The 24,348-nt window shown below is 43.5% G+C and overlaps 1 protein-coding gene across 2 annotated transcripts in view; it reads right to left on the reverse strand.

Annotated features, from left to right (window-relative positions):
- Positions 1 to 479: 479 nt before the first annotated feature.
- The window catches only part of LOC144158889 (CDK5 and ABL1 enzyme substrate 2), a 100,857-nt gene continuing 76,988 nt past the window's right edge, over positions 480 to 24,348 (reverse strand). For both annotated transcript variants that reach the window (XM_077690072.1, XM_077690073.1), the window contains 8 exons: positions 22,639 to 22,752; positions 21,786 to 21,861; positions 18,115 to 18,254; positions 16,459 to 16,565; positions 13,995 to 14,031; positions 11,591 to 11,653; positions 10,423 to 10,527; positions 480 to 8,398 (listed from right to left, as the gene is read on the reverse strand). In XM_077690072.1, coding sequence (XP_077546198.1) covers positions 8,258 to 8,398; positions 10,423 to 10,527; positions 11,591 to 11,653; positions 13,995 to 14,031; positions 16,459 to 16,565; positions 18,115 to 18,254; positions 21,786 to 21,861; positions 22,639 to 22,752 — 783 coding nt within the window. In that variant the 3' untranslated portion in view covers positions 480 to 8,257. The remainder of the gene's footprint in view (positions 8,399 to 10,422; positions 10,528 to 11,590; positions 11,654 to 13,994; positions 14,032 to 16,458; positions 16,566 to 18,114; positions 18,255 to 21,785; positions 21,862 to 22,638; positions 22,753 to 24,348) is intronic.

Genomic DNA, 24,348 nt, shown 5'->3' on the forward strand with positions numbered 1-24,348 from the left:
TTCATTGTGTGCCATTTTAACTTATACAGATCCAGTCCAAATGAAACACCTTTTGATATGCAGTTTCCTCCTTTTTCTGTAGTGACAAGTAATAGTCAAAACTTTGAATCCAGACACGAGCACCAAGTTCTGGCTACCTCTTCACTGGCTCGACAGCACCCACGACAAAAGCAGCCATCAAGTGTACTAAAAACGACAGTTTGGTAATACAAAAATATCTGTCCTGAATCAATGAAATGCTTGAAGACGCATTCATCAAGAAACGTCCTACCCCTAGACAACCTACGGAGGTACCTCCCAGCCGAAGATACAAGTTGTATCTGTCAAAAGCTTAAAATGACGGGACTTCGTGCTAATATTCTGCACACCACTAGGCCGACAAGGTGAATCTCAAATCCGTGTGCGACGGCCGCGAACTGCAATGTTTTAATTAGGGTGCACGGTTTATAAGCATTGCTTAATTGACCACAAAACCAGCGTTCTTTCATAATACGATGTAATAGCCATGTTGTATAATTACAGGATAACAATTCTCGCCATCAGCTTTCACAAGTCACAGCCTGGAACATTCTCATCTATCTGCGTAACAAGCTAATTTCAACAACCTTAAAATGTACGGACTCTCTTTTTTTTTTTCAGCACTTCTTCAAACACACAAATGCAAACAAACTTGCACTGCATAATCCGCACACACCCCACACGCAAGTAAAAAAAACGACAAAACGAGAAACGGACGACACCAAACGCAGGTACTAGTTTAAATTTATAATGCTCGAGATGAAACGCCATCGAAACGCATCTGGTTCATTCACATCATGCGCTCATCTCTCCACCCATCAAACGCATTCACGAGAACACGAGAGTTACTTGTAAAGGCTTTTTCTAGTAGCACAAAGTGTATCTTGTAAGCTAAGAAACATTCACACGAAGCCAGTCCGGATGGCTTCAAACACTCCGCACCTTCAATCACTCCAGCGAGTACAGTTCCGGAGTCCCTTCGGAGTGAACTACTTAACCTGAGATTGGATGCCCCGTACAGCCAGAAAGCTGCTCAAAACATATCCTGCATATAGGGTTGCTGAGTATACAGTTTAACAGGCAAGCCCTTCAAATTCTTCAACTACACAAGCCTAGCACGCTACGAGTGTAGCCCAAAGCAGACATGCTTCTCAAGGAGCTCGAGTATGCAGTCATCGCCACTTCAGCAAAACTATTTTACCAACCTGTTGACGGTACATGCTGAATTAGTCGTAAGTACTGTAGTTAAAGCTAGGGATTAAGGCTTTTAAAAGGAGGGAATCGGGGTGTGCAACACGCTTGTCGTAGAGCGAAAAGATACGGACGCTCTAATACGACACTCGCACAAAATGAGCGAAGTATGAGAGCCTGTTGCCCAATCGTTTACGATTCTGTGTAATTAACAAAGTGAACAGTGATGCCGCATGCTCCCAGACTTGCAGATGTCGCAACACTTGTCACATTATTTATTGGGTGTGCAGTGCCGCAACATTCCGTACAGAGCGGGTATTACGGCACTTGGGAAAAGGCGGTGGAGCAAAGGGGTTTCTCGGCTTTTGCAAGTTTTACGGTTTGGGGTGATCAGTTAACGCCAGTACGTGCTGTGTAGCCTTTCGTCAGCTGCGGCAGCCATGATAAGCGAACAAAGTCACAATGATGCCATTAGCATGCTAGGCCTATGCAACTCTCAGCTGTAGATGTATGCCGGGTGAATGATGTGAACTGCGAGCGTTGGACGTTGTAACGGGCACGACGGTCAGTGAATCCTTTCCTGGTAGTTCAGTAGAATACACTGTTGGGCAACTTGGTGCATATTTGGTAAAACTTGGAGGGCGGATCAACGACGACAGAAAGACGACAAACACAAGCGGTTTGTCGTCTTGCTGTCGTCCTTGTTGATTCGCACTCGAAGTTTTGTCATTTCCTGGTAGGTTGACAGCGTGACAAGGTAGTCATCGTGTATTTAGTTACGTACTCGAAAGCCTAATAATTGTGGACAACAGGTAGAAATTCTGTTTAGTTTGCACGCAAAATGTTACGGTTGTCAACACTTGCACAAAGAGCCTTAGGAAAGGAGAAAAAAGGGATTGCCGTACTGAATTTAAATAAATAACCCACGTTACTTGTTTTTCCTGTAAATACAACATATACTTATGAACGCAGGTGTCCGACAAAGGCATTTCCAGTCAACCAAGTTCTTGGCAATCCCGCAGCAAACACACACTCATACAAAAACCAGCAAATTAAGGAAGCACCACCACAGGAACCCAGCTATGTACACGACAAATAAATATGCTGTAGGAAGTGCAAATTCTCGGAATACTAATAATCGAATACTTCAAGACGTTAAGTACACTGCTTAATAACTAGTAACCCCTAGTTACAGCAATACTTCAGGTTGTACTACCAATAGTATCGCCAAAGATAGACTCACTCATTCATCCCGATACTATGCTGCGTTCATTCACCTCTAAAGGTTACGGGGGGGGGGGGGGGATCGTTAATCTGTTTCAGTTTTATATTTCCAACAACACCGGATGTCGAGAGGAGTCGACTAAAATTGGGTTTCCCGACCCTGAAGTGTGTATAAGCCTGGCAACGGGGACTTGAAAACGGTGACAAACTTGGGTAATGCTGGCAGCAGTTATGTACTTTGGAAATAAACTGTAACAGCTTATTCGGAAACAAAGCTTGGAAATTTCACACATTTGTTATATGGAAATAATTTGGGGAGGAGGTTAAAGGGTTAACGCTGGCAAAATGTAATACATGCCTCACTATGCGAGATGGATTGGGCTATTTTCCTAAGGTTTTCCTAGCCTGTACTAAACTCAAAGCTCGCATGTTGACTTCTATCTGAAGGATGTATGGCTGACGAAAAAAAAAAAAAGAATGCTATCGCATAAAAGTTCTAGTGGCCTCTAGTTCACATCTGAAACAGCACTCCAGCCACAAAATCAAAGTTTTTGTCTCAGCTTGGCTTGTTCTGGCTAGCGTGCTTGAAAACTGAGGGTACAGTCTCGTCATGAAAAGACACTGTAACACAACATAAAAAGAAAACCAAAACAGTGTTGTAAAAGCTAACTTTTGTACAGGCAGCAGTCACTGTTGCATTCGTAACCTCCCAACCTCCAAAACATGTTTGACGAAAGCAAAACGAGAAAAGAATTGCAGTAAAAAAGTGAACCTAGTAAAGGTAAAAACCACTTTTGCATGCGATTAAGTTGCAACAACCCGAGCTCCAAAACATGTTCGACAGAAAACGGAGTGTAAAAGTAATGGCAGGTAGAGAAATAAGGGCAGCAGATACACGTCAATTTTCTCTCACTCTATCTCTCTCTCAAGAAAAAGCAATAGTTCAACAAAGTAGACCTTCATAACAAACAATCAATTAGTCAAGGTGTTAGCACATACCATATCGTACATAAACAGAACACCAATGCAGTTTCGGCAAGCTTAAAGGGATCATGAGAACAACATACAACTTCAATTGAAAGACTGCCTCATTGAAATAACACCCTGGCAGCTCTAATTCCAGGTTCAATAAACTAAGTCAGATATTGAGGAAAACAGAAGAAAGCATTATGACTCAACCCCTACTTGCTGCGGTGGTTCAGTGGCTAAGGAGTTGTGCTGCTGAGCCCAAGGGCGTGGGGTCAATTCCACCCACGGCTGCCGCTATTGAGATAGGGGTGAAAAACGAAAATGCCTGTGTGTGTTTCGGTGCACATTAAAGTTCCCCAGGTAGTCGAAATTAATCCGGAGCCTTCCACTACAGTGCGCTTTGGCACGTTAAACCACGGATATTTGAATGAATTATGACTCAACCGCAATGTTAACGCACTTGACCTGTGATGAAATATGCCTAGCTTGTGCGATTGAGTGGTGCCAAACAAATTAGCCAATTATTGAAACAGTTTTGTGGGCTAAAGCAGCTTGTACTCTTGCAAATAAAGAATAGCGGCACGCTCTGGTGACAACAAACAGCTATACCCTGAAATAAAGTAAGGGAAATCGACAAGAATCAAAGCCACATCGCATAGCGATTCAGTAATTGGGGAATTTGAAATCCGCACCTCAAAGCAGTAGTCCCAAAGTAAATGCAGCAATTTTTTCTCCTGTCGAACAAAATGCAAGTATGAACGGCCCAGTCTTTCAAACACAGCTAAGTTGTATGTCGTTTTCGCGATCCATTTAAAACTGCACAAAACAGCAATCCCCATCACAAACAAAACATTTACACTGCTTAAAAAAAAAGGTCTGACAAAAAAGAAATCAAAGTCACAGGTACTGAACTTTACCTCCCACAAAGAGCACTAGGCAAACATTATACCCAAGGTGCCAAATATCTGATGTACTATTGGCGTCAAATGAAACGCGAACGCGAAAATATGAAACAGAACACGCAAATAGCGCGATTTCTTTCCATACAAGTTAAAATGACGCGTGGCTTGGTTACAAAAACAAAGTCCGGAAATGTGGCTTTCTGAATATACCAATAGTGCGCCATTATTATACCAATAGTGCGCCAGTGCGCCATTATTTCGCGTGTTCCGATTCATATTTTCGTGTTGACGTTTCATTTGATGCCGATAGTACATGCGGGGATTACACCTGTACAATGCACTACTACCACGAATATCTATCATCGAACAGTAAAAATTGAAAAAAGAAAATTACATCATGTGTGAATGAAATCTGTCTCCCTAGCAACGGTTCCTTTTTTCCGGCTGTGGGGTAGGCAATGAAGAAGTCCCGCTGATTGCCAGTGTAACAGCAATTAATGATGAGTTTCTAGCATGTAATCAACTGCAGGCAATTATTTGCAACAGCACGTAGGAAAACCTGCAAAATTAATTAGGCAGCTTTTAGAATATTTACTCTTGAGCAATGCAGCCTTAGTACTGCTCTTTTAAAAATAAATTCTGCTTCTATGCTGAGGCCAGCATCACAATAACGCTGACCCAACTTTCCGATTGCATTTTTGCAGCATCGCGAAAATGTAAAAACAAGAACGAAGGTTTCTTTTGAAAGGCCAGTCATTTCTTGAATCCGTCATGTAGTGCACAGCATTGATCCGCTCACAGCTTAAACTGCAAGCCTTTGAGGGAAAAGTTCCCATAGCAACTTTTTGGGGGAAACCTTTTGCAGAGAAAAGCACTCCACTTTCCCTAGTTTTCAACTAGCTTCAGGGTTCTGTTCATATGTGCCAAGTACTTCACGCAACACTTCATTCTTCAGAGAGGACGGAACACTGCTTTAAAAATGGTTTGATGACATTTCGGAAAGCAAAGATAATTAAATTTAGATTTGAATTAGCCTTTTTTTTTTTAACTTCTCGAAACAGTATATCAAGGTATACAGTAACAGTTTACAGAAAACTGTGCACATCATAATGCTTCCCACCCCCCAAAACAGAATAAGTCTCCTGCCATAAGTGATCTCGCACATTAATTGGCATCCTGTTTTTTATAGAGTTTTACGATGATATAGTAAACTGATTCATTTGAAATAAATCGAAATCTACTGCTGCCTGCAGTTAAGCATTTCAATGTCTATCACAGCAACTACCACTGGATTTCTATCGGTGCAAGATTGAGAAAGATCTAAGCATACAGTAGAAAAACTTGGTTGTTAAAAAAATAGCCAACCACCGGAAATCTGTATGTGACGTTTAATAAGCCTGAGCAAGGAGGTAGTTAACAAGTGGTATTTATTGATAATCTTAACTATTAGATTGATATCGTTGCAATGTGCAATGTAGCTTCGACATAGATTGTATCAGTTCTCAACTAGATAGGCATTCGGAATTAAAGCACAGTAAATCCTTGCCACAACAAAGCGGAACAATTCTACGTAGGCGTTCAATATCAATATCAGCAATGACAGCCTAGTCACACAGTTGCATTTGAACCATGGGCAATTTTAAATACTGCGATAATTCGAATAACGAGATTTCTTTATAATAAGGGTTTACCGTACTTTGTTAAGAACAGGCTCCATATGAAGTATATGTATGCGTCTCCTTTCATCGCCTTGTTTCCATCTAAAAATGAACTAGAGCATACAGACATAAAAAATCCCAAAAGAAAAACAATCGGCAAAAAAAAAAAAAACCAACGGCTAAACAAGCACCAGTGATTCTGTAATAAATAAAAGTGTAGTAACAAGGTATAACAAGGGTAAAGGCATTAAAAAAAAAAAAGGTTGGGTACAGTTATTCGCTCCCAGCAGATCTCTTGAACGCACCACAGAAACATGACTAAGCCACAATCACAACCGTTCACACGGACAGCAAAGTTGGGTTATCAACCGCAACCTGGCCTACCTGAACCCTTGTTTGATTTCATCGGGCCTTTCGAATGCTCGCCCAGCTAGCATTCCAGAAATTCGCAGCTTGCTTCTACAGGGTGTCGCAACGTTAGTGCACGCACTCAAAATAGTTGTTCAGAAATCTGCTCACTCATAAGCACTCAAAATTTTACACGTAAGTCGCGATTTTATGGTCTGTTTTAACGCCAAGCTTGGCAACAGTAATCATTTATTTCAATATTTGACTGAACGAATTTTTAACCCAGGCAGGGTGCATTCACATCGACTATGTTTTGTATTTGGTGGGGCTGTGGCGCCACCTGTTGGCGGAAAAACGATATGTTCTGTATCCCGTGAAGTGGTGTCAAGAATTTTGTTTTGCCGCCAATAGATGGTATCACCATCCTATTCGTGCAAATGGTAGTTGCTCCATACAAGAAAACTGTTCTTATACAATTTAAATATAATCAGGGATGGAAGTTACATCCGACCATCAATGCTGGCCACGATGTATGCATTGAGCTAAACAAAATGACCTTCATGCAAAACTTGAGTGCGAACGAGCAAGTGGTTTGCTCAGAAATACTTTTTAGATGTTAATAAAAAAAAAGACAATAACGTCACCACACCCTCCATTTGGGTGAGACTCGGGAGACGTGGCTTTAAAATTTACAAGTCAACAAAACCTCTATTTGAATAAGGGCAAGTGTTTCTAAGTACAAGTTGAAGCCACTTAAAAGGTGCTCAATGTGAGTTTAAGTGACTGAAAATATTACACACAGCTCACCACATTACGTTAGCTCATTTACAGTGAAACTCAACTTTGTCCGCTAATTCCCTATCATCTGTTATACTAATGATCAGCTTTCAAAAGACACTCTAAGGCCCGACTAGTACAGGAACATACATAGTTTATTTGGAGAAATTATCACAAACACGCCCAGTCAACTATATCCTCTCTCGCAAAGTTTTTAATAAAAAATGGGCCACGATTACGCTTGGTCTTTAGTGGGAACATCGTGTCGCTCGTACACAAACAATCCTTCAATCGACACATCCTCACTCACAATGGAACAGCAAACTCAAAAAACACTTCACGAAAATCCAGGAAAGATTATTAAACAATCCACGGCACCTGGTTTAGTGCAAAAAAAAATTTAAGCTTAACGAAGAAAAGTATCTTTCGACCTGACCGAAGCAATCCAAGATTTTATCAGATCGGTTTAAGAAAAAAAAAAAAAAAAGAAAAAAAAAACGGAAGAGCTCAGCTGGTGATGCATCAGCTGACTTGTGTTGGCTACAGGTGCGGTTCTGTGAACGGCTTCGCAGCCGACTTTTCAGCCACGGACACCAGCCAACGATACAGTGTGCCTCGCAGTTTCTCACATCTGAACAAAGGGGGACCACAACGCTGAATTCCAGACGCTGACAGAGTTGAACGTGGCGTAGCAGACTACGTAGCAGACGACGCAGCAGACGACGCACCATCTGCACAGACGATGGCATCGACGACACAGCAAGAAAGTCGCTGACGTCACACAACTCCGACTGCACCTTGAACCTGACACACACACGTCAGGTTGGTCTGTCACATGGTCGCTGACACAACTTGACAAACTCCACATCTGCAGACGAAGGCAAACACGACATAACGCACCAATGTCTGGAGACAAAACTGGCTTAACCAGTAGCAATGGAAACCGGGCATTCTTTGTTCTTTTCCGGTGCACTCCGCAGTAACGTCGCATCAGGAAATGCGCCGGCGGCGGATCAGAAGACGGAAACGAATCCGGCACAAAGCCGATATGTCCGCGGCGTCTGGCGAGGGCAACGAGGCACTCCGCGTGTGGCTTTTCGGTGCAGGAGGGGCAGCGACGCACGACTCGTTCTTGTTCTTGATCTTGTTGGGCCCCTCCCTGAGTTCGTCTCAAGACTCGTAGAGGAGGCGCTGGTAGTGGGGGTAGATCTGCCAAGTGGGGAGGTGCAGCGAAAACTCCAGGGCCACCAAGACGCCAAACTCGAAGTCCAGCAGCTCTTTGCGGTTGAGCCGAAAACCGCACTCGAGCTTCTGCAATGGGAAAGAAAAGTTAGAGCCCTCCCACCACTACTGTGAAGATGGAAGACCAGCGAAGCTGTATTCGTGGATGACTGTTTCGAGTTATGCGCGATGTGACTTTATATCGATCGAACAAGGACACGTACAAATAACTTCCTTAGGATTGATTCCAATTCAGTTCACACTATTTGCTTTGAGATGGCTTCAATAAAAGAGTATACAGCGGTTTTCCGTAACAATACTCCCTTCATAGATGGCCAGGTACTGACAGCAGACCGGAATGCACTAACGTTCACAACTTCATCGTGAACTAATTATGACATCTCAATGAAACTCCGCGTGCTAATAGAGTTGTCTTAGCGGTTACCTAGTAATTTCAGCATAATTTTTTTTTCCGAATACCTATGTTAGATTGAGAGCCGCAGACCATTTTAAACTAGCTCTGGATTCTTTGTTGACACAACTTGATAGGCACACACCCTTTTGGTTAGAACCTGGCGCAAGACAGATCCACAGCAAAAACATTGAAGGCGGAAGCCAGAAACTGCTTTTTTTTTTTTTCAGAATTTCAGAGAGAAAGTTTTATCCTCACTCTAACAATTTCCAAAACACAATACGCCAGCACCTGAATGATGCCACTATACTTTCGTGCTTGTAACCCATCCTCGCAATAACCGGCGCGCCTTAAGTTGCGCCCAAAGAAAATTAAAAACAAAAAATATTCCCACTTATTACCCCACACCATTGACCACCTAATGCAATTTCTCAATCTGCATTAAAAAAAAAGGAGTACTGCACAATTAGGTAGTGTTTAGCAGATAAGAAGCGTAAAAGTGGCTATCAAACTTCTTTTTATCTGTCCATAACGAGTGATTTGCCAGGAGAAAAATGCAGCCCAAAATCCGCGTAATGCTGCACTGCAAGGCATATTTACTGAGGTGATTACATGTTGATAGCTGCTAGGGTTATCATGAGCTCCCCTCTCATTCAGGTCACCCCTCTTATGTCATCCTCTTTGACTCTGAAAGGTTGCCATTGGTTGCACTCGCAATAAAGATAGGGAGACACGAGTTCTATTTCCGCTTTTGACAATAAGCTGGCTAGAACTGAGGAACAGAAAGGTTGCCATTACGGCCGAGTGCAAAGCATTAATCATGACTTACGTTGTGTTGAAGCTGCATTTTAATACCGAGTTCGTGCATTTTCTGTGTGAAAATAAGGTACTGTCTAGCGGCGTGAAAGGGCCTTTGTTAGGGTCAGGCGTTACCCGGGCAGATTTACTAATGCGCTAATTTTTTTACCTCTTCGGAACAACCCAAGCGAGAAACTTATGCTGGCAATTTCTTACTGAGGGCGATTACATTAATGCACATTACAAGCATTCCTCCGTGCAGGCACAAGGTAATATTATTGAAATAACACATGTTTTGAAGCTTAATTCAAAGCACAATTATTTAATTAAGTAAACACAATTAATTAAGAGCACAAGTGTCCCTGTACAAAAAGTTAGTTGGAAGTGATCCTTCCCTGAGAGACACCAGGTAAATGTGCGGCAAATCATGTGCAGGTTAGTGGGATATTAGGGCTAAGTGTTCTGACCATTCGCATGTAGGTTACATTATACCTGAGCCCGCTTGCTCGAAGTCCAATAAGACAGACTTATTCGCAGTCTAATCTTATTGGCAGACTTATTTGGGGTCTTATGTCCCCTAGGCTATAAAACATTTTCCGGAAACTTATAAAACACCGAATGAGATGAGACCCACTTCCTGCACAGGGCCTCTTTCCTGTATGTATATAACGAACCTCTATTAAATAAAATGTGCTCTACCAAGAAATGAGAAGAATGCGCAATGAACGTGAACAATTATCACAGGAGGGGAATTATAACAATCCACCACGCTCCGCCGCAAATGCCCATATGCACAGCAGTAGTGCACAAGCAGCACTGCATCTGCCCATACCACAGCGAAACTAGCCTGGGCACACAAGTTGGACCCACTTTGTTGCACGGTATAATAGCTTGGTGCACCCACCTCGATGAGCGTCTGCATCTCGTTGCCCTTGACATCGTTCAGCTTGGCCGACAGCATCAGGCAGGCACCGGCACAGAGCTTGCGGTTTTGCTTGTGGATCAGCAGCTGCAGGGATGGAAAGAAGAGGGGGGCACCAGAGAGGGAGAGAGAGGGAACAAGAGTTACTATCGAGGCTTCACACACAAGATCCCACAAATCACTGACACTTGGTCAGCAGCTCCGGGCTTGTTTTTCTGTTTTGCCTCTACATAAGCACCAACATAAGAAGCGATGCCCACTACAGATGCAACAACAAAACGATTGCCTGGCATCGTTTTCATTTCAACAAAGTGTCTGTTTTGCTGCTGGTATGAGGGACTCTATGAAAAGAGCTCACGAAATGTCATTGGGTGAGGTGGTTCGAAGAGAAATTTCAGTGTACTGCACTTAAAACCTTGTCACCACTACACGGGCTATACCAAAGTGACAGATCTAAGAAATTAATTGTAACTTTAGGGACGAAGGCCCTAAGGGGCCGGGGCTGTTGGCGTCTCCTGTCGTCGTCGTAATCGTCGTCTGATGTAGTCACGGTACTAAAACATTGGGAAACGCATTTACACCTTATGCTAGAACGTAACGCGTGCTCAAAAAAACACCGGCACATTCGTTTAAGCACCAGAGAGCCACATGCTTCAAAGACAAGAGACTTCTACAGCAAAGCTGTATACCTCTACCCCCCTAACGGTTTTATCGCCGTTGGCAAAAATGCCAAGACGCCAAGAATACACTTATACACTGCATCTTTGCACCGCCCCAGGTTTTGTGTTAGTGGAGATGTCCCGGGAGTTTTTATTTTGCATTACCGGTAGGTTGTAATTGTCTCAACCAAGCAACGACTGAAACAAAGCAACTCCTGCTTTGTTGTCACCATACACTTTAACTATGCTTAACTGCATAACAATGAGATAATCGTTGGCATTTGTTGCAAAACAACCACACTAGTACACATGAAGCCCCCGTTTCAGTAAAAATAAAAATGAAAGATTCTCGCAATGTAAAAATGATAACTGCCCAAGTAGCACGCACTTTCATTATGCAGACACTTTCATTGTGAAGTCTTATTTAGGGTGTACGGATACTCTTTTTAGAAAATGTATACATAACAGCAACAGCGTCCAGCTTCACATACCTTGAGAATAAGTTTTTCGAAGAAGACATAGGCTTGCGCCACGGTTAACATGTCGATTCCACACTGAAAAAGAAAAACACGGTCGTCTCACCTTAATGTACGAGAGAGAGGGGGAAAACAAAGTGAAAAGCACATAGCATAATTAAATAGAGCTTCCTGCCTGAACAAAATACAAATCCTTCAATGTTTAAAGCGAGATTGATTCCAATTGGCGGTGAGATGTTTGAGTGGCGGCCCCTGGCTCCTGGTGGCAGCTTTCGTCTGCTATGCTCTGCTTGTGGAGGGTAGCACTGCCTGTGCTAGAAATCGCCCGCTTTGATGCTTCAGTGCATTAGACAGCGTATTTCCAGTAATTCAGTTATTTCACAAATTCTGACACCTCTGAATAATTTCAAGCTGTATCCCGTACAAGTTCGCAACTCAAGGAGAGAGAGAACAACTTTCTTAAGAACATCGATTAGAATATCGTGTGTAACTCGACCTTTCTAGCTTATTTGCGAGGTTCAGAGCTCACAGCTCCTCGATAAGTATTCAGAATGCGTAGGCTTCTCTAAAGTATTTTTGGGATGCTCTTGTGAAGACTCAACAGTCTCTAATGCTACAAACCAAGCAGCATGCCCGTACACACGCACCACACAGCAGGAAATAAAACGGCTGTCTTTAATTTGTTTTGTTGTTGTTGGTTTGTGTCAGATAAATGTTTTTTCTATACCCTACGCTTAAATTTTACCGCACCGTCCCAAACGACTAATTAGGAGGTTTAGGGATGTTTGGGAGGCTCACAGTGCGGCTATTTTCTTCAGGCTGTATGGCATACATTCCCTTCTTCACAAACTGTCTTTCATTATGGCTGCGTGCAAGAAGGTGCATATCCGCAGTGTGCATCATTTATTCACGTGCAAAATCAGTGAGAGTATTTGTGCTACACCAACGCGAAACGGCACAGACAGCGTTGTCCAGAGTACTGGGAGGCGGCTTTTGCGCCCCGAATTTCTATCATAACCATCGTTATCATAATGTACTGACTTCCAAACCAAACGGTAATGACACGATTACGGTGTTGAAGGCTTGATATACTCTCTACCGAACGCAATAAGAAGTATATGCGCCAGTTTCCAGTATAACAAGAATCGACACCGATGAATATTTCCAAATAGCTCTTTGTTGTTTTCCAACCCCTTCAGGCATAAAAAACAAATCCTGGCCTACCCGGGATGACATTCCACGAATTGAACAAAATTACTCTTGACCTCTTGAGTGCAGTTTTACTATAACGCATATCTGAATACGAAGAAGATATAGCTGTGGGAAATTTGCCGTAAATATCCCGCCAGGTCTGAACAAACATAGTGTTAGTGTATTTTTACCATATGAAATAATTGCTTTGTGGACGAAGCGGTAATGGCACCATGCCCTGTATAGGAGCAGAGACTCCCACCATCGACCACATCATTGGTCGCATGCTCAATTGGTAACGCTTTGCTCAATAAACCTCCATACTGGTTAGAAGCCTGGTATAAAACCAGCAGGCCCATATAAACACAGTGGGTTATTTGGAACTCAACCTACATCTCTTACAAGTCGGCATACTCTCATGCCATGACAACGTAAAGTGATGTGGTACAATACCTTCTAGCGTTCGGCAAGCTTGCAAAAACTGTTTTACCATCTCCTTGCATAAGATTACCGGAAATCGTAATGCCTTCTGCCTAAGCCAACAACCCCAAAGGCCTGGAATGTGTTTTGGTCTTGCATTTTCACTGTTCTCGGTTATTAGCAGCTGGCTGTTCCCTTAGTTCAAAAGATTGCTCGATACAGAAGCTGACAGCGAGCTCAGACTCTTCCCGCTCTGCACAGGACCAGCTTCGCAAAAAATGGGGAGACGCCAGCAATCTTTCTTGCGGAGTGATATCAAAAACTATACTTTAAATCACGCCTTGAGCTGGTGTATGCGATTTTAAGTCTTTTATTATGATAAAAAGTTACGCACACGCACAATCTGGTGTGGACGAGCATCAAACATCAACCAAGCACCAAAAGAAAAACAGCACACAGAGCGTGCTCGAGTGAAGCAGACGACAAATGTGAGAATCCCCAAGCCAACGCCACAGAGACGCGCTTACCAGCGCTGCCCGTGGTCGCGCTCACCACCAATAGCAATTCTTTTAGGTAGTGCCTATTTATAAGGAACAGCGTAAGAATTATAAGTGAATTATAAGTGTGGGCAAAGTCTGTTTTCCATGTACATACTTTCATGAATTGAGATTTTGGGGTGCGAGTAATCCACTACAACCGGGCAACAAAACGACATTGCATTTTTTTTTAAATCCAATTATTGATGTTTTCCTCAGGCAGCAAAGGCTACCGTGACAGCAAGTAGATGCGTAAAGCGTCGCTCACTCACCTCGCCGCAGGCAATTTTGCACATTTCGCGCTTCAGACTGTTGCGCAGTGCATGAAAAAGAAAAGAAAATAGGGGAAAAAAGTAAGCATCAAAAACGTTTGAAGATTAAAGCATTGCTAAGCAAACTTAGAATTTCAATATTGTGTCAGAGATGCACAAAGCTTGCAAGTTCGTTTGCTTTGCACCTTCGCTTCATTGCATTCACAAGATTTTTGTTACTTTGGCCAATGGTATAAAGGAGACATGTGGAGTAAAATACAGTCTGGTAAATTGACTCCCCTCCCTTGATTTCCCTACTAAATTTTATACATAAATATATTTAAACAACGAAGCAGTGTACATTAATTGTAGAACAGGCTTTGAGGGCATTTGTTTGTTTTAATGACCAAGGTTTCACTGAAACGATGTTTTACTAAAACTTTGCAATGCTCCTGGGCACGAATTTTTCTCGTATAACCCTGGGCCAAACAGAACATACATACAGAACTGCATTTTAGTTGTCCGAGCAGAAATAACTACCTTTTCACCAGGATTAGGTACAGTAGTAGTAGAAACACAACAGCATTAAAAAGGCTTCATTAACTTACTCTGGCAAGTTCAATACATAAAACTAAAAAGGGAAGAAACAAAAAGCTCCCGCACAAATGACATCAAGCATCAAAAGTTAATGACCTCCCCAAAATTTTTAGATTTAATCCCCCTTATGAAGGAACACACGCAATGTGGAGACACAAGGAGTATGGATATTGGATATAATCACCAATGAATATTTCTATTGCAAAAATGAATATTTCTATTGCTGCACTGTGTCTGTTACCTTCCTCGTCCTCGTCTTCCTTGCGCTGGCTATTTTCTATCACCATGAATATTTCTATACAGCAGAACCCGACTTTTTGATGGAATTACCAAGTGCGTTCTTTGTTCTGAAAAAGAACGTTATGTCTCCCGAACATGTGAAGTAGCTTCTGCTTTTGCACAAGAACTTCTGAAAAATCGAGGTCTGTAAAAAAAATTGATATTCAATATTCGATTCGATATTCGGCTTTTATAACGAATTCGATTCGATATTCGATTCAAAAGTTACTATTCGGCATTCGCACACTCCTACTGTGGACCGTTGGGACTTCTGGTTATAAATTCTCGCCCTTCGACGAGCCGAGTAAGTGCGCAACCCAGGCACATTTGGCTGTTGTGCTGTAAGCCCGCCAGGGTGCTTCTCTTGTATCATGGCTGTTCTTTTCTCGCCATGCATTAAACCAGTCAAGTCTTCGCTCAGCTCTGCATCGTTGAAACAGAGGCCACTCTTCTGCTTGTTGTTAGTTAAATCTGTTCTGGGATGCCTTCACCAATGCAACACCACCCAGTCTGATAAATTTGTCGACGAGTACACTTACAAACTCACGGAGCGCAATCTCGCTTGATTTTCACAAGAGGACAGCTTTTATTTATTTATTTTGTGCAAGTACCGCGGAATACTTTTGCCCCAAATCGGAAGCAGTGACGAAAGGCTCCTCCTTGTTCCACTTGCCGGTTCCACTTAGTGTTGAAAATTTAATGCTTAAAACTGACTAAATGCTCATTGCTCCGCCTGCAAGCTCTCCCTAACATGAACAACTCAGTGCTTGAAACTAACTGAAGGCGCACTATTCCGCCTCCCAGTTCCACTTCACGGGGAAGATTTAATGCTCAGAACTGTCCGAAGGCTCTTCCGCTTAACTGGGGAAAATTTAATGCTCGAAACTGGCCTAAGGTTCGGTGTTCTGACTGGCAGCTCCACTTAACGTGGCAAGTTTAACACTTGAAACTAACTTCAAAGAGACATTTCACAGTCATGTGTAAGACTCTTAGTATCCAAGGTTCCCAGTAAAGCCAACACTTTTTGACACTTGAATAGGGTTGCCACCTTCCCCCGAAAAAAAAAAACCCGGCCTTTCGGGGGAGGGGGGGCGTGGTATTTAGAAGGTTGAATTTGCGGTGAAAAAAAAAAATCCATGTTTTATGACATGCAATGGCATATGCATTGTAGCGTTTTCCTAGAGAGGAATCAACATAACGTTTGTACTGAAAGTTACTAAAATTTTGGTTATTGCTCTGAATGTTCTGCCCTGAAAAGAAACCGCACATACTTCGTCCATTAAAAGCTCTTTTTCGCATCTCGCGTGCGCGGTCGCCCACATATTTTCTCTGCTCGCGTGTCTTTGCGCAGCTTGCCGACACCTATTTATTGTTGCAATTGCTGAATTAACGCTTATAAAATGCCAAACAAATCAATAATCGCAGCACGATGGCCAAAAAACAGCCAATGACGGCCGGTTTTAAGTACGGACCGGCAACCGGCCCGCTGTCTAAAAAACCGGTCGGGCCGGTCAAAAACCGGGAAGGTGGTAACCCTACACTTGAACATTTGGCAACAAGAACGTTCCCACCACGTGGAACGCGAGCAATATACGCGACGCGTTCTCACCTTCTCAGCTTGCTCAAGGTGAGCTGAATGTGAGGAAACCTGCTGCGGAACTTGTCGTTGAGCTCCTTCTTCAGATCCGATGGCTTCACGTAGTCGATTATGGAAGCCTGCAAAGAGCGGCCGCCATTTCACTTCAAACGAACAACACCGGGCTCACGACGTACATCCCATGAGCTGCGAGACCCCCAAATTATAATCGGAAGTAGACCCCCTTCCTCTTCTCAGAGGGCCAGGAAACAGTGCCCAAGGACCCCGGTCGTCGGCCTTGTAAAAGAATTGCGTAGAAAAGGAATAAGAACAAACGCGACAAAACTTTTAACTGTAGTCTAGACTCCCCCTTGCTCCGAAAATTTTTAAAATGGACTCAGTCAAATTTGAGTGGCACCAAGCATCCGCTTGGTGCCGCTCAAATTGCGGTGCCACTGTCTCGCAAAGTTCGTCAACAGAAGAAGCTAGACTTCGCTTGCATGCTCAGACATACTTGGTGCCGAGGAAAAGGAAGAAAAACACGCAGAGACGGCGAACCTGTGGGACGGTTTTAGCGTTCGACACAATTGGGTTGTTCTTAGGCACGCACGACTAGCCATGAAGCACTGCTTGTAGTGTGAGCGCCGAGCTGTGAAGTTACTGCAAGGCAAGGCTCGCAAAGTAATACAACCAACTTTCGGAAATAAATGTTCAGTTTGCGGGCGATTTTCCTGTTGTTTACGTTTCCTTCCCGCAGCAACGGGAAGCAGGGTTCGACTACCAATACGTGGTTTACGAGATAGAAGTATACTTTTGTACTCCTTCTTCACGATCGACGTATGTGTTGCCTCATCATCCAGAACTTTCCTTTCTTGCGATTTTCAAGTAACTGTACAACGAAAGAAAGCCCCGTTATTTCACACACGCACCATGTGTCCAGAGATCTTATCAGAGCTTTTCATTCGACCAACCAGTCTACGGGGAAATGCATCAGCTTTTTGACAGGACGCCACCAGCCCCACTGAGAAAGCTTTCACTTTAAAAATTTGAAATGACTACGCACCGAACCTTTGTGGCCTAGGGGGGCTGTGCACTACAAAAATTAAAGCCGTTCCACTCAATGTGAAAGCTGTCGGAAGTGCAGAGCAGTGATTCGCCATAATGGGCTGTACTGCCGTTATCCGCTTACTGCTACCACCCCACGCAATTCAAATTTCCCGCCTTCGCAGTGCTCGCGCGCCCCCTGCCTGAAACTGCGCCAGCGGGAGTTCTGTTCTCTTTGTCCTTTTCTCCCCGCACGTGCCGGCGTTGCACTGCCACATTTTGCGTTTAAAGTAAAAACCAACCCAACGGGCATCCTTAACTAATGGAACGTGGGCGCTGCCAGGTAATTCCGTATATTTTTCCTCAAAGGTACTACCTATAGTTTTCTTTGCGCTAAACAACGGGAAGATGTATGGCAAGCGCCAGCGTTTCACGAGTTTCGAACGCTTATGACTGTATAAACCGCTTTGCTTTCGAAGCCTCTAGGGTACACTGCGAACAACAGCGTTACGCCAAGACGCCGCCTTGGTGCTCTATATACTTGGGTCGAGCGAGCGAGCTAGGGCGACAAGGCGAGCGCCTAAAGTGCTCTGCACTATAAAAACAGGGAGCTGGGCCCGTTTGGAGGGGCTCCAGCCGACTCACTATGTACGAAGGGAAGCTCAGCAGGGTGCTGTGCTTTCCCGCAATGAGCTCGGGGTTGTCCAGCAGGTCGGGGCTGTAAGGCACGGACAGGCTCCAGCACGGCAGCACCCCCGTCTCATCCTTGCCGCTCCACTCAAAGCCTGCACCGCCAGGGGGAGAAGGAAGGGCGGCAATCGACCCGTCAATTCCAATCGACCGACAAAATCTACCAGTATAAACGTCAGCTCTCACTTATAGCACCCTTGCATGGATGCACATGCCCCAGTTTTTTTTTAAAGACGATGGTCTTTTTTGGGCTACTTAAACCCAGAAATTTTGGTCTGTCTGTATGTGACTCGATTCAGCCACCCAGCCAAAGAGAAATGGATATTGCGCAATAGTCTTATATACTCACAGCCAAATGTAAACGTCTAAGCCTGGTTTATATGTTCATACTTGTCAACATTGTTGACCAAGAACAAGATATTATGCAAATATAAGACAGGAAATTAGCACACAAGGGATATTTACAGTGTTCCTTTATAACAAAATTCATGGATACTTGGTTTTTCTATAGCAAAATGATATTCTACATGTACTGCAGAAAACCGCCGCCTGTTGTTGCCCGCGCCACCTCCTGGCGGCATGTGAGAAATCACGCGGCAACAGCAACGAAAGGTTCCACTAGCTAGGTTCCACATTCTGCTTGGAACGCACGTGGAGCACGGCCGCGCAGTTCTATAAACCTTGAAGTCGGCCGCCTCGATTCACGCGCGTCTCCGCTGTACTGCAGCGCTGGCATTGAGGAACCTGGCCTGTAGCAGTGGAATGCAGTAAATTCAAATCGCCTTGTGCAAACCTTTAGTGTGTTTACGTTGGGATGAGCGCGACGAAACAGGAACAGCATGAGAGGTGAGCACGAAAGCAATAAGGGGCATTTCCTTGGCAAAAGTCAATAAAGACTATCGTCTTTTGACGACATTTGCAATGAAAGGAGCAGAGACGCGGCCAATTTTTTTCTTTCACTGTCCTGTGTACCTATAAAAATGTCTACGCGTGTACACTAATACAGCGTGATGTTTTCAGAACATGTTCATCCCAACAGTTCTTTTCTCCATCCCTGAATGATGGCTCGGTCTCCACAGGAACACATAGAAGGGGTTCAAGAGTAAGTGAAGCCCTCTTCCAAGCTGTAAAATTGATTTTCCTACATATCTCTACACAACCTTCCTTTTTATTCTAATGTTTCCATCATTATCGTATACACTGCGTAAATTGATGCAGTAGGCTGGTGTGTCTAAATGTGCTTTTCACCAGCAGCAGATCTAGGAGTGCTCGCATCATAAGAACTCAAAATGAATTCATTTTTTATCTTTTTTTGAGAGACACGACATTTGTGAAAAATCAAAGCTGTGAAAGTAGAGGGGCTTACAGTTGCTTAGGAGGCGCACAGCAATGACTACATAAATTAAAAAGAAAAAAAAAGGTCCCGAATTATCAGCCCTATCAACGCAGGCTTTCTGATAACCCTGTACGAACAGTGATTGTGAATGATAATAATAATAATTAATAGTAATAATAATAATAATTAAGAAAGGTGATAGCTTACTTTTCACTTTTTGGGGAAAGAAAATAAACTTAACTGTTTGGGGGCGAAACCACAACTTGGCATGTTTTCAAGGAGACCATTTAGTTAAAAATACGGTGACTGCAGTAAAACGAGCCACCACAGCATTTGCAAACAGAAACCCCGCTCACACCTGATTGCACGCAACATTAAAAAAGGTTGCCTCCAGGTTACAATGTATCGTTTGTGTTTTGCAAGCTCGTCACACTTCGTGCACAGACTGCGCCAGAGAATAAGCTGCAAAAAAAAAAAAAAAAAGTGCACCAAGAACCATGCCAAGCCCTTTGTTAAACATACAATAGGCACTGTTTACAGAATTAAACTGACATGTGGCGACATCTGTATTGTCCGCAGGCAGGCGCATTAATGACTGCCTTGAGAACATGCCTTTCGGTAGCGAACGAAACAGGGTCACCTGAGCATAGAAACAAAAATAAAACAAAAATATTAGGAAGAAGTAAGAACATCACTGCCTGCAGGATGTCAAAAGTGCTTTGTATTATAATATGTAAGGGATCAATCTTGAGTTGAAAGAAAAAAAAATTTGTTTTTCCTTCTCAAGAATACTTTTTTGATAGAAAGTAAGAAATATTTTCTGCAGATGGACATGAAGTTAGTAGGACAGCCACACTGAAATTAATTTTTCGCCCCCAGTTGAAAGCATGTACAAAAAAACCTCCCCGTGGGCCAGAATCCCACGCCACACGACTGTTTTTAAACTTAGTTTTTGCGTTGTAACATCCTACCACAAAATGACACACAGATGAAGAAAACAATAGCAAAAAGTATACAATGTACAAAATAGATAACGTGCGCAAAGACCCTGAAGCACCGAACGACTTGAGCCCAACCATCACAAAAAAGCGTGCAATTGTGCACGCTGCAGATACGGTGATCACTGCGCGGCTGCTGATGTTGCCTAAACCCATGCCAATCCTCTGCTCAACCTCTAATGATCCCTGTGATTCACCGAAAAGGGATACGTTTACCTTATCGTTTTGGCCAAACCCCCATAAAATATGTGCTATTGATGCAATGTGTTCTTGGGTAACACTGTTGGGTTTCCGCCAAGAAACCCATTCGGAGGTGACTCTCATGCTTCTCCAACGCAGTGCAATTACAATACTCAGTCTATCCCTCAGTCTACAATTTTTACTCCAGACAAAGCTGCCACTAAGTCTTAGTGCATGATAGCATACTCGCTTCAGGAACAAGACGTCCTCACAGACTTTTTCCCCTTAATATAACCTCGAACTGCAAGTGGGTACACTGTTATTGATCGTGGCAGTCATCGCAACGGTCTCATCGCTAGATTCAAACAATAAAACACGCCCCCTGATTCCACGTCGAAAAAAAAATCTCTCAGGGCACTTTAGTCTGCAAAAAGTGCTTTGAAGGCGAAAGTCTGGCGATACTTTCCAACAGCTCCTTCACTGCTACATCGTATTCATGTTTGCGTCTCTTTCTTCACTCTCATTTCTTGGCCTTTTGGCACGAATTACTTCCACCGGTTTCTTTTCAGCTACCCCATGTTTACGTCTGTTTCTTGGCTTTCATTTCTTCAACTAACTGCATAAATTATGTCGCCAAGCAGACAGGCAGGCACCACAGCATCCCTAGATTCCGGGTTCTGCGCGGCTGGTGTGCACGTGTTCCACTCACGTGGCACCAAGTTCAGGTGTCACGTGGCACGCACTATCCTGCAACTTTTACGCCTCCAATTCACCGTTTTGTGAATTTTGTGAAGCGGGCACACCAGCCCCTCAGTGCTCCCGATTTCTGGCCAATTCCTCGTGTGGGAATGTTCCATGAAGAAAGGAACGACGACGACGGCAACTTTTGGTCCGCAACTGGCTAACTGCAGAGATAGCGCAGTGGTAGCACGTCGGGTCGCTACTGAAGAGATTAATTTTCCAATCCCATCCGATCACATGTGCGTTGTTTGTTTACTCTTTACCACAATGGTCATTTTCTTGACTGGACGACTACACTAAAATAAGAATGGCGCTTTTTCACAGATAGGGGCACTTATGGCATTCGCCCTAAACGGGAGAATGAGACTCACTTTTATCTAAGCTGCTTGCACTCGGAGGCGTGGTCGCTGCCACGGCAACGTCGTGGGAAACGCCACGAGTCACGTGCTGCGTGAGCAGGGAGATGAAACGGCAATTAAAAAGACGCTTCATAGTTTGGTCTAAGCGCTCAATGCCCCATGCAAAGAATCTAAGGGCACAGCCTGAAACGGAACGTTTTCAGTAAGCATAGAACCAAATAAACTACAAATTGTGTAAAAAAAGATAGATAAAAAATAAAGAAGAGTTAAATGCCAGGAATGTAAGAATGAGGCAGGCGGGTTGGGTCCTCAACATCTTTACACAAATGCAAAAAGGCTGCAGAAATGAGGAAAAAAAATAAACTCCAGAAAATGAGCCTCATTCGTACTTTTGAGTCACAACAACAGGTGAGATGCTCCTACAGTTCATGTTTCTGCAGTAATATTTCAAGTTCATGCTCTTAAAGCAATGTCATAAGTTGCACTAGCATTCCGTGATTCACAATGCAAGCACAACATCTGCTGGAAAAAATAAAAGCTAAGGTGTGAACTGTGCCTGTTTATTAAAATTTCCCAACAAGCAGTGCATACGGCAACTTGACAAGCGCTGTTTACAAAATATGCCGTTGAAAATGTTTTAATTTTTTTATGCAGCTTCTATTTTTCTTTAGAATCAAACTCACGAAGCTGATCCAATGTTTGACTAGCTTGAAGCCCTTTTTAATGCAATTTATTCCATTTGAACCATTTCATCAGTAAAGCTAAATACCGTAGGCACTTATCTTGGCAGCGCTGCTCCATTCACGACTAGCTGTCACGTACAAAATACAAGCGAGTCGTAGTGCCCATAAAGCAGACTTCTCACCTGGCCGTGTGCATGACACGCAAGGTCTGGATCGTGCGACTTCGACCACCGCAGCTGAACTCCCGACATCGGATTGTGGCGAGACGACACCAGGTAGGTACCGAATGACAGGTACTGAGAAAAAAGCACACAGGACATGGTGGAACAATCAAAGACTCAGCGCACTAAGCGTGGCCCAGTAACAAAGCAATGCTTTCGCTTGCTTCCACACATTTCTTTCCACTCACACGCAGCTTCAAGAGGTTCCAGAGATCTCCAGTTAACTAAAAGAGTGAGTCCTCTGAAGCGTCCGCATTTGGTGATGGGTACACAGGTGGTGATAGCATGAACCAAAATGGAGTAATTATGGCCAATTTAATTCACCACCATCATTATCTTGCTGCTGCCACTGATGATGATGATGGCAGTGCATTGAGATCAAACTGCAGCATACAAGCCTTCACTGCCATAAAGTTTCTTACAATATGCACTAGAGAGGAATCTCGCGCTAGCGTCTTGCCGCTCACATCAAGGCCGTCTGCATCGTCATGGGCCGCCATTACATCATGCGCTCGCCTTAGTTTCATCATTGGCTTGGATTGAAACGTTTTAGTGGCCGCAAATCTAAACAAAGTGCCACAAAAACGCGAAGAATAGTGTGCAATTATGTAAGGGGAAAATAAAAACAGGCTGTTCTAAAACTAAGGAAAAAGGAAGTAAAGCGTATACTTTTGCCGGAACGGTTGTGCCTGCTATTCTGCAGCCAAGGTGGTAGTTATGAACAATGTTAATATTGTGGGGGAAACTCATTAGCGACACTTATTTTATTAATTTTACCATTATTTTAAATAAGTTGTCTGAAGAGTTCTGAAAGTTTTTTGAGCGTGCCTATGAAAATGTCGTCTTCGTGGTGAATGGGTGCACAGACCGTCAGCTAAGTTTTAACAAAACTTGTTGCTGAGCGAGTTGATCCATAATTGAAGAAAAAAGAAAACATGGCGTTGAACAGTCGCGGAAGAAAAGAAGATAGGACAGATACAGGCGCCGGTATCTGTTGTATCTTGTCTTCGTCGAAGTACGTTTTGTTTCTTTTTTTTTTTTTTTTTGTCAGCAACAACTCTCGCGGCGGCATATTGCCCGCTCAGTTATACGTCCTTCGACTACGGCATGGCCAACATCAGGTACGATTACGGACTGCCTGCCTTTTCACTGAACACGGCTACCACAGAACAGGGAGGATTTTGGCTTCCTCGTAGCCCGTAGATGTGTTAGTGCATAGTGAAGATATCAAATCCTAAAAACCACTTAAGAATCCAATTTTCCTGCCAAGCCCAAGCCGAAAGTGGGGGTCTTCCCATAAAGCCCCATGATGACATGGCCTACCAGGCGCAGTTTCCTCCCTAGTATACTTATTCAGAAACTCTATGTCCACCGCAGATGCCTAAGTGCCCTCATACTGTGTTGCCAAATCTGCCCTCAGAACATATTCGGCTTCCTGACACTTCGAAAGTACTTTATCTTGAGAAAGTAATAATAATGTTTCCTCAGCATGCACTTGTTTTATATGTGAAAAAAAAAATGGAAGTACGCGCTCTGGTGGCTAAAATGAAACTGGTCCGAAAAGATTTCTGGGCAAAGTAAGGGGGGAGGGGGTGGGAAGAACTGTGACCTTCGACCCCACATTGATTGACACAATCGACAGAAATCCCCAAAATGCACATGGCTATATTT

Source organism: Haemaphysalis longicornis, unplaced genomic scaffold (genome assembly GCF_048455015.1).
Source record: "Haemaphysalis longicornis isolate Haplotype H1 unplaced genomic scaffold, Haemaphysalis longicornis Haplotype H1 scaffold_10, whole genome shotgun sequence".
Taxonomy (NCBI): domain Eukaryota; kingdom Metazoa; phylum Arthropoda; class Arachnida; order Ixodida; family Ixodidae; genus Haemaphysalis; species Haemaphysalis longicornis.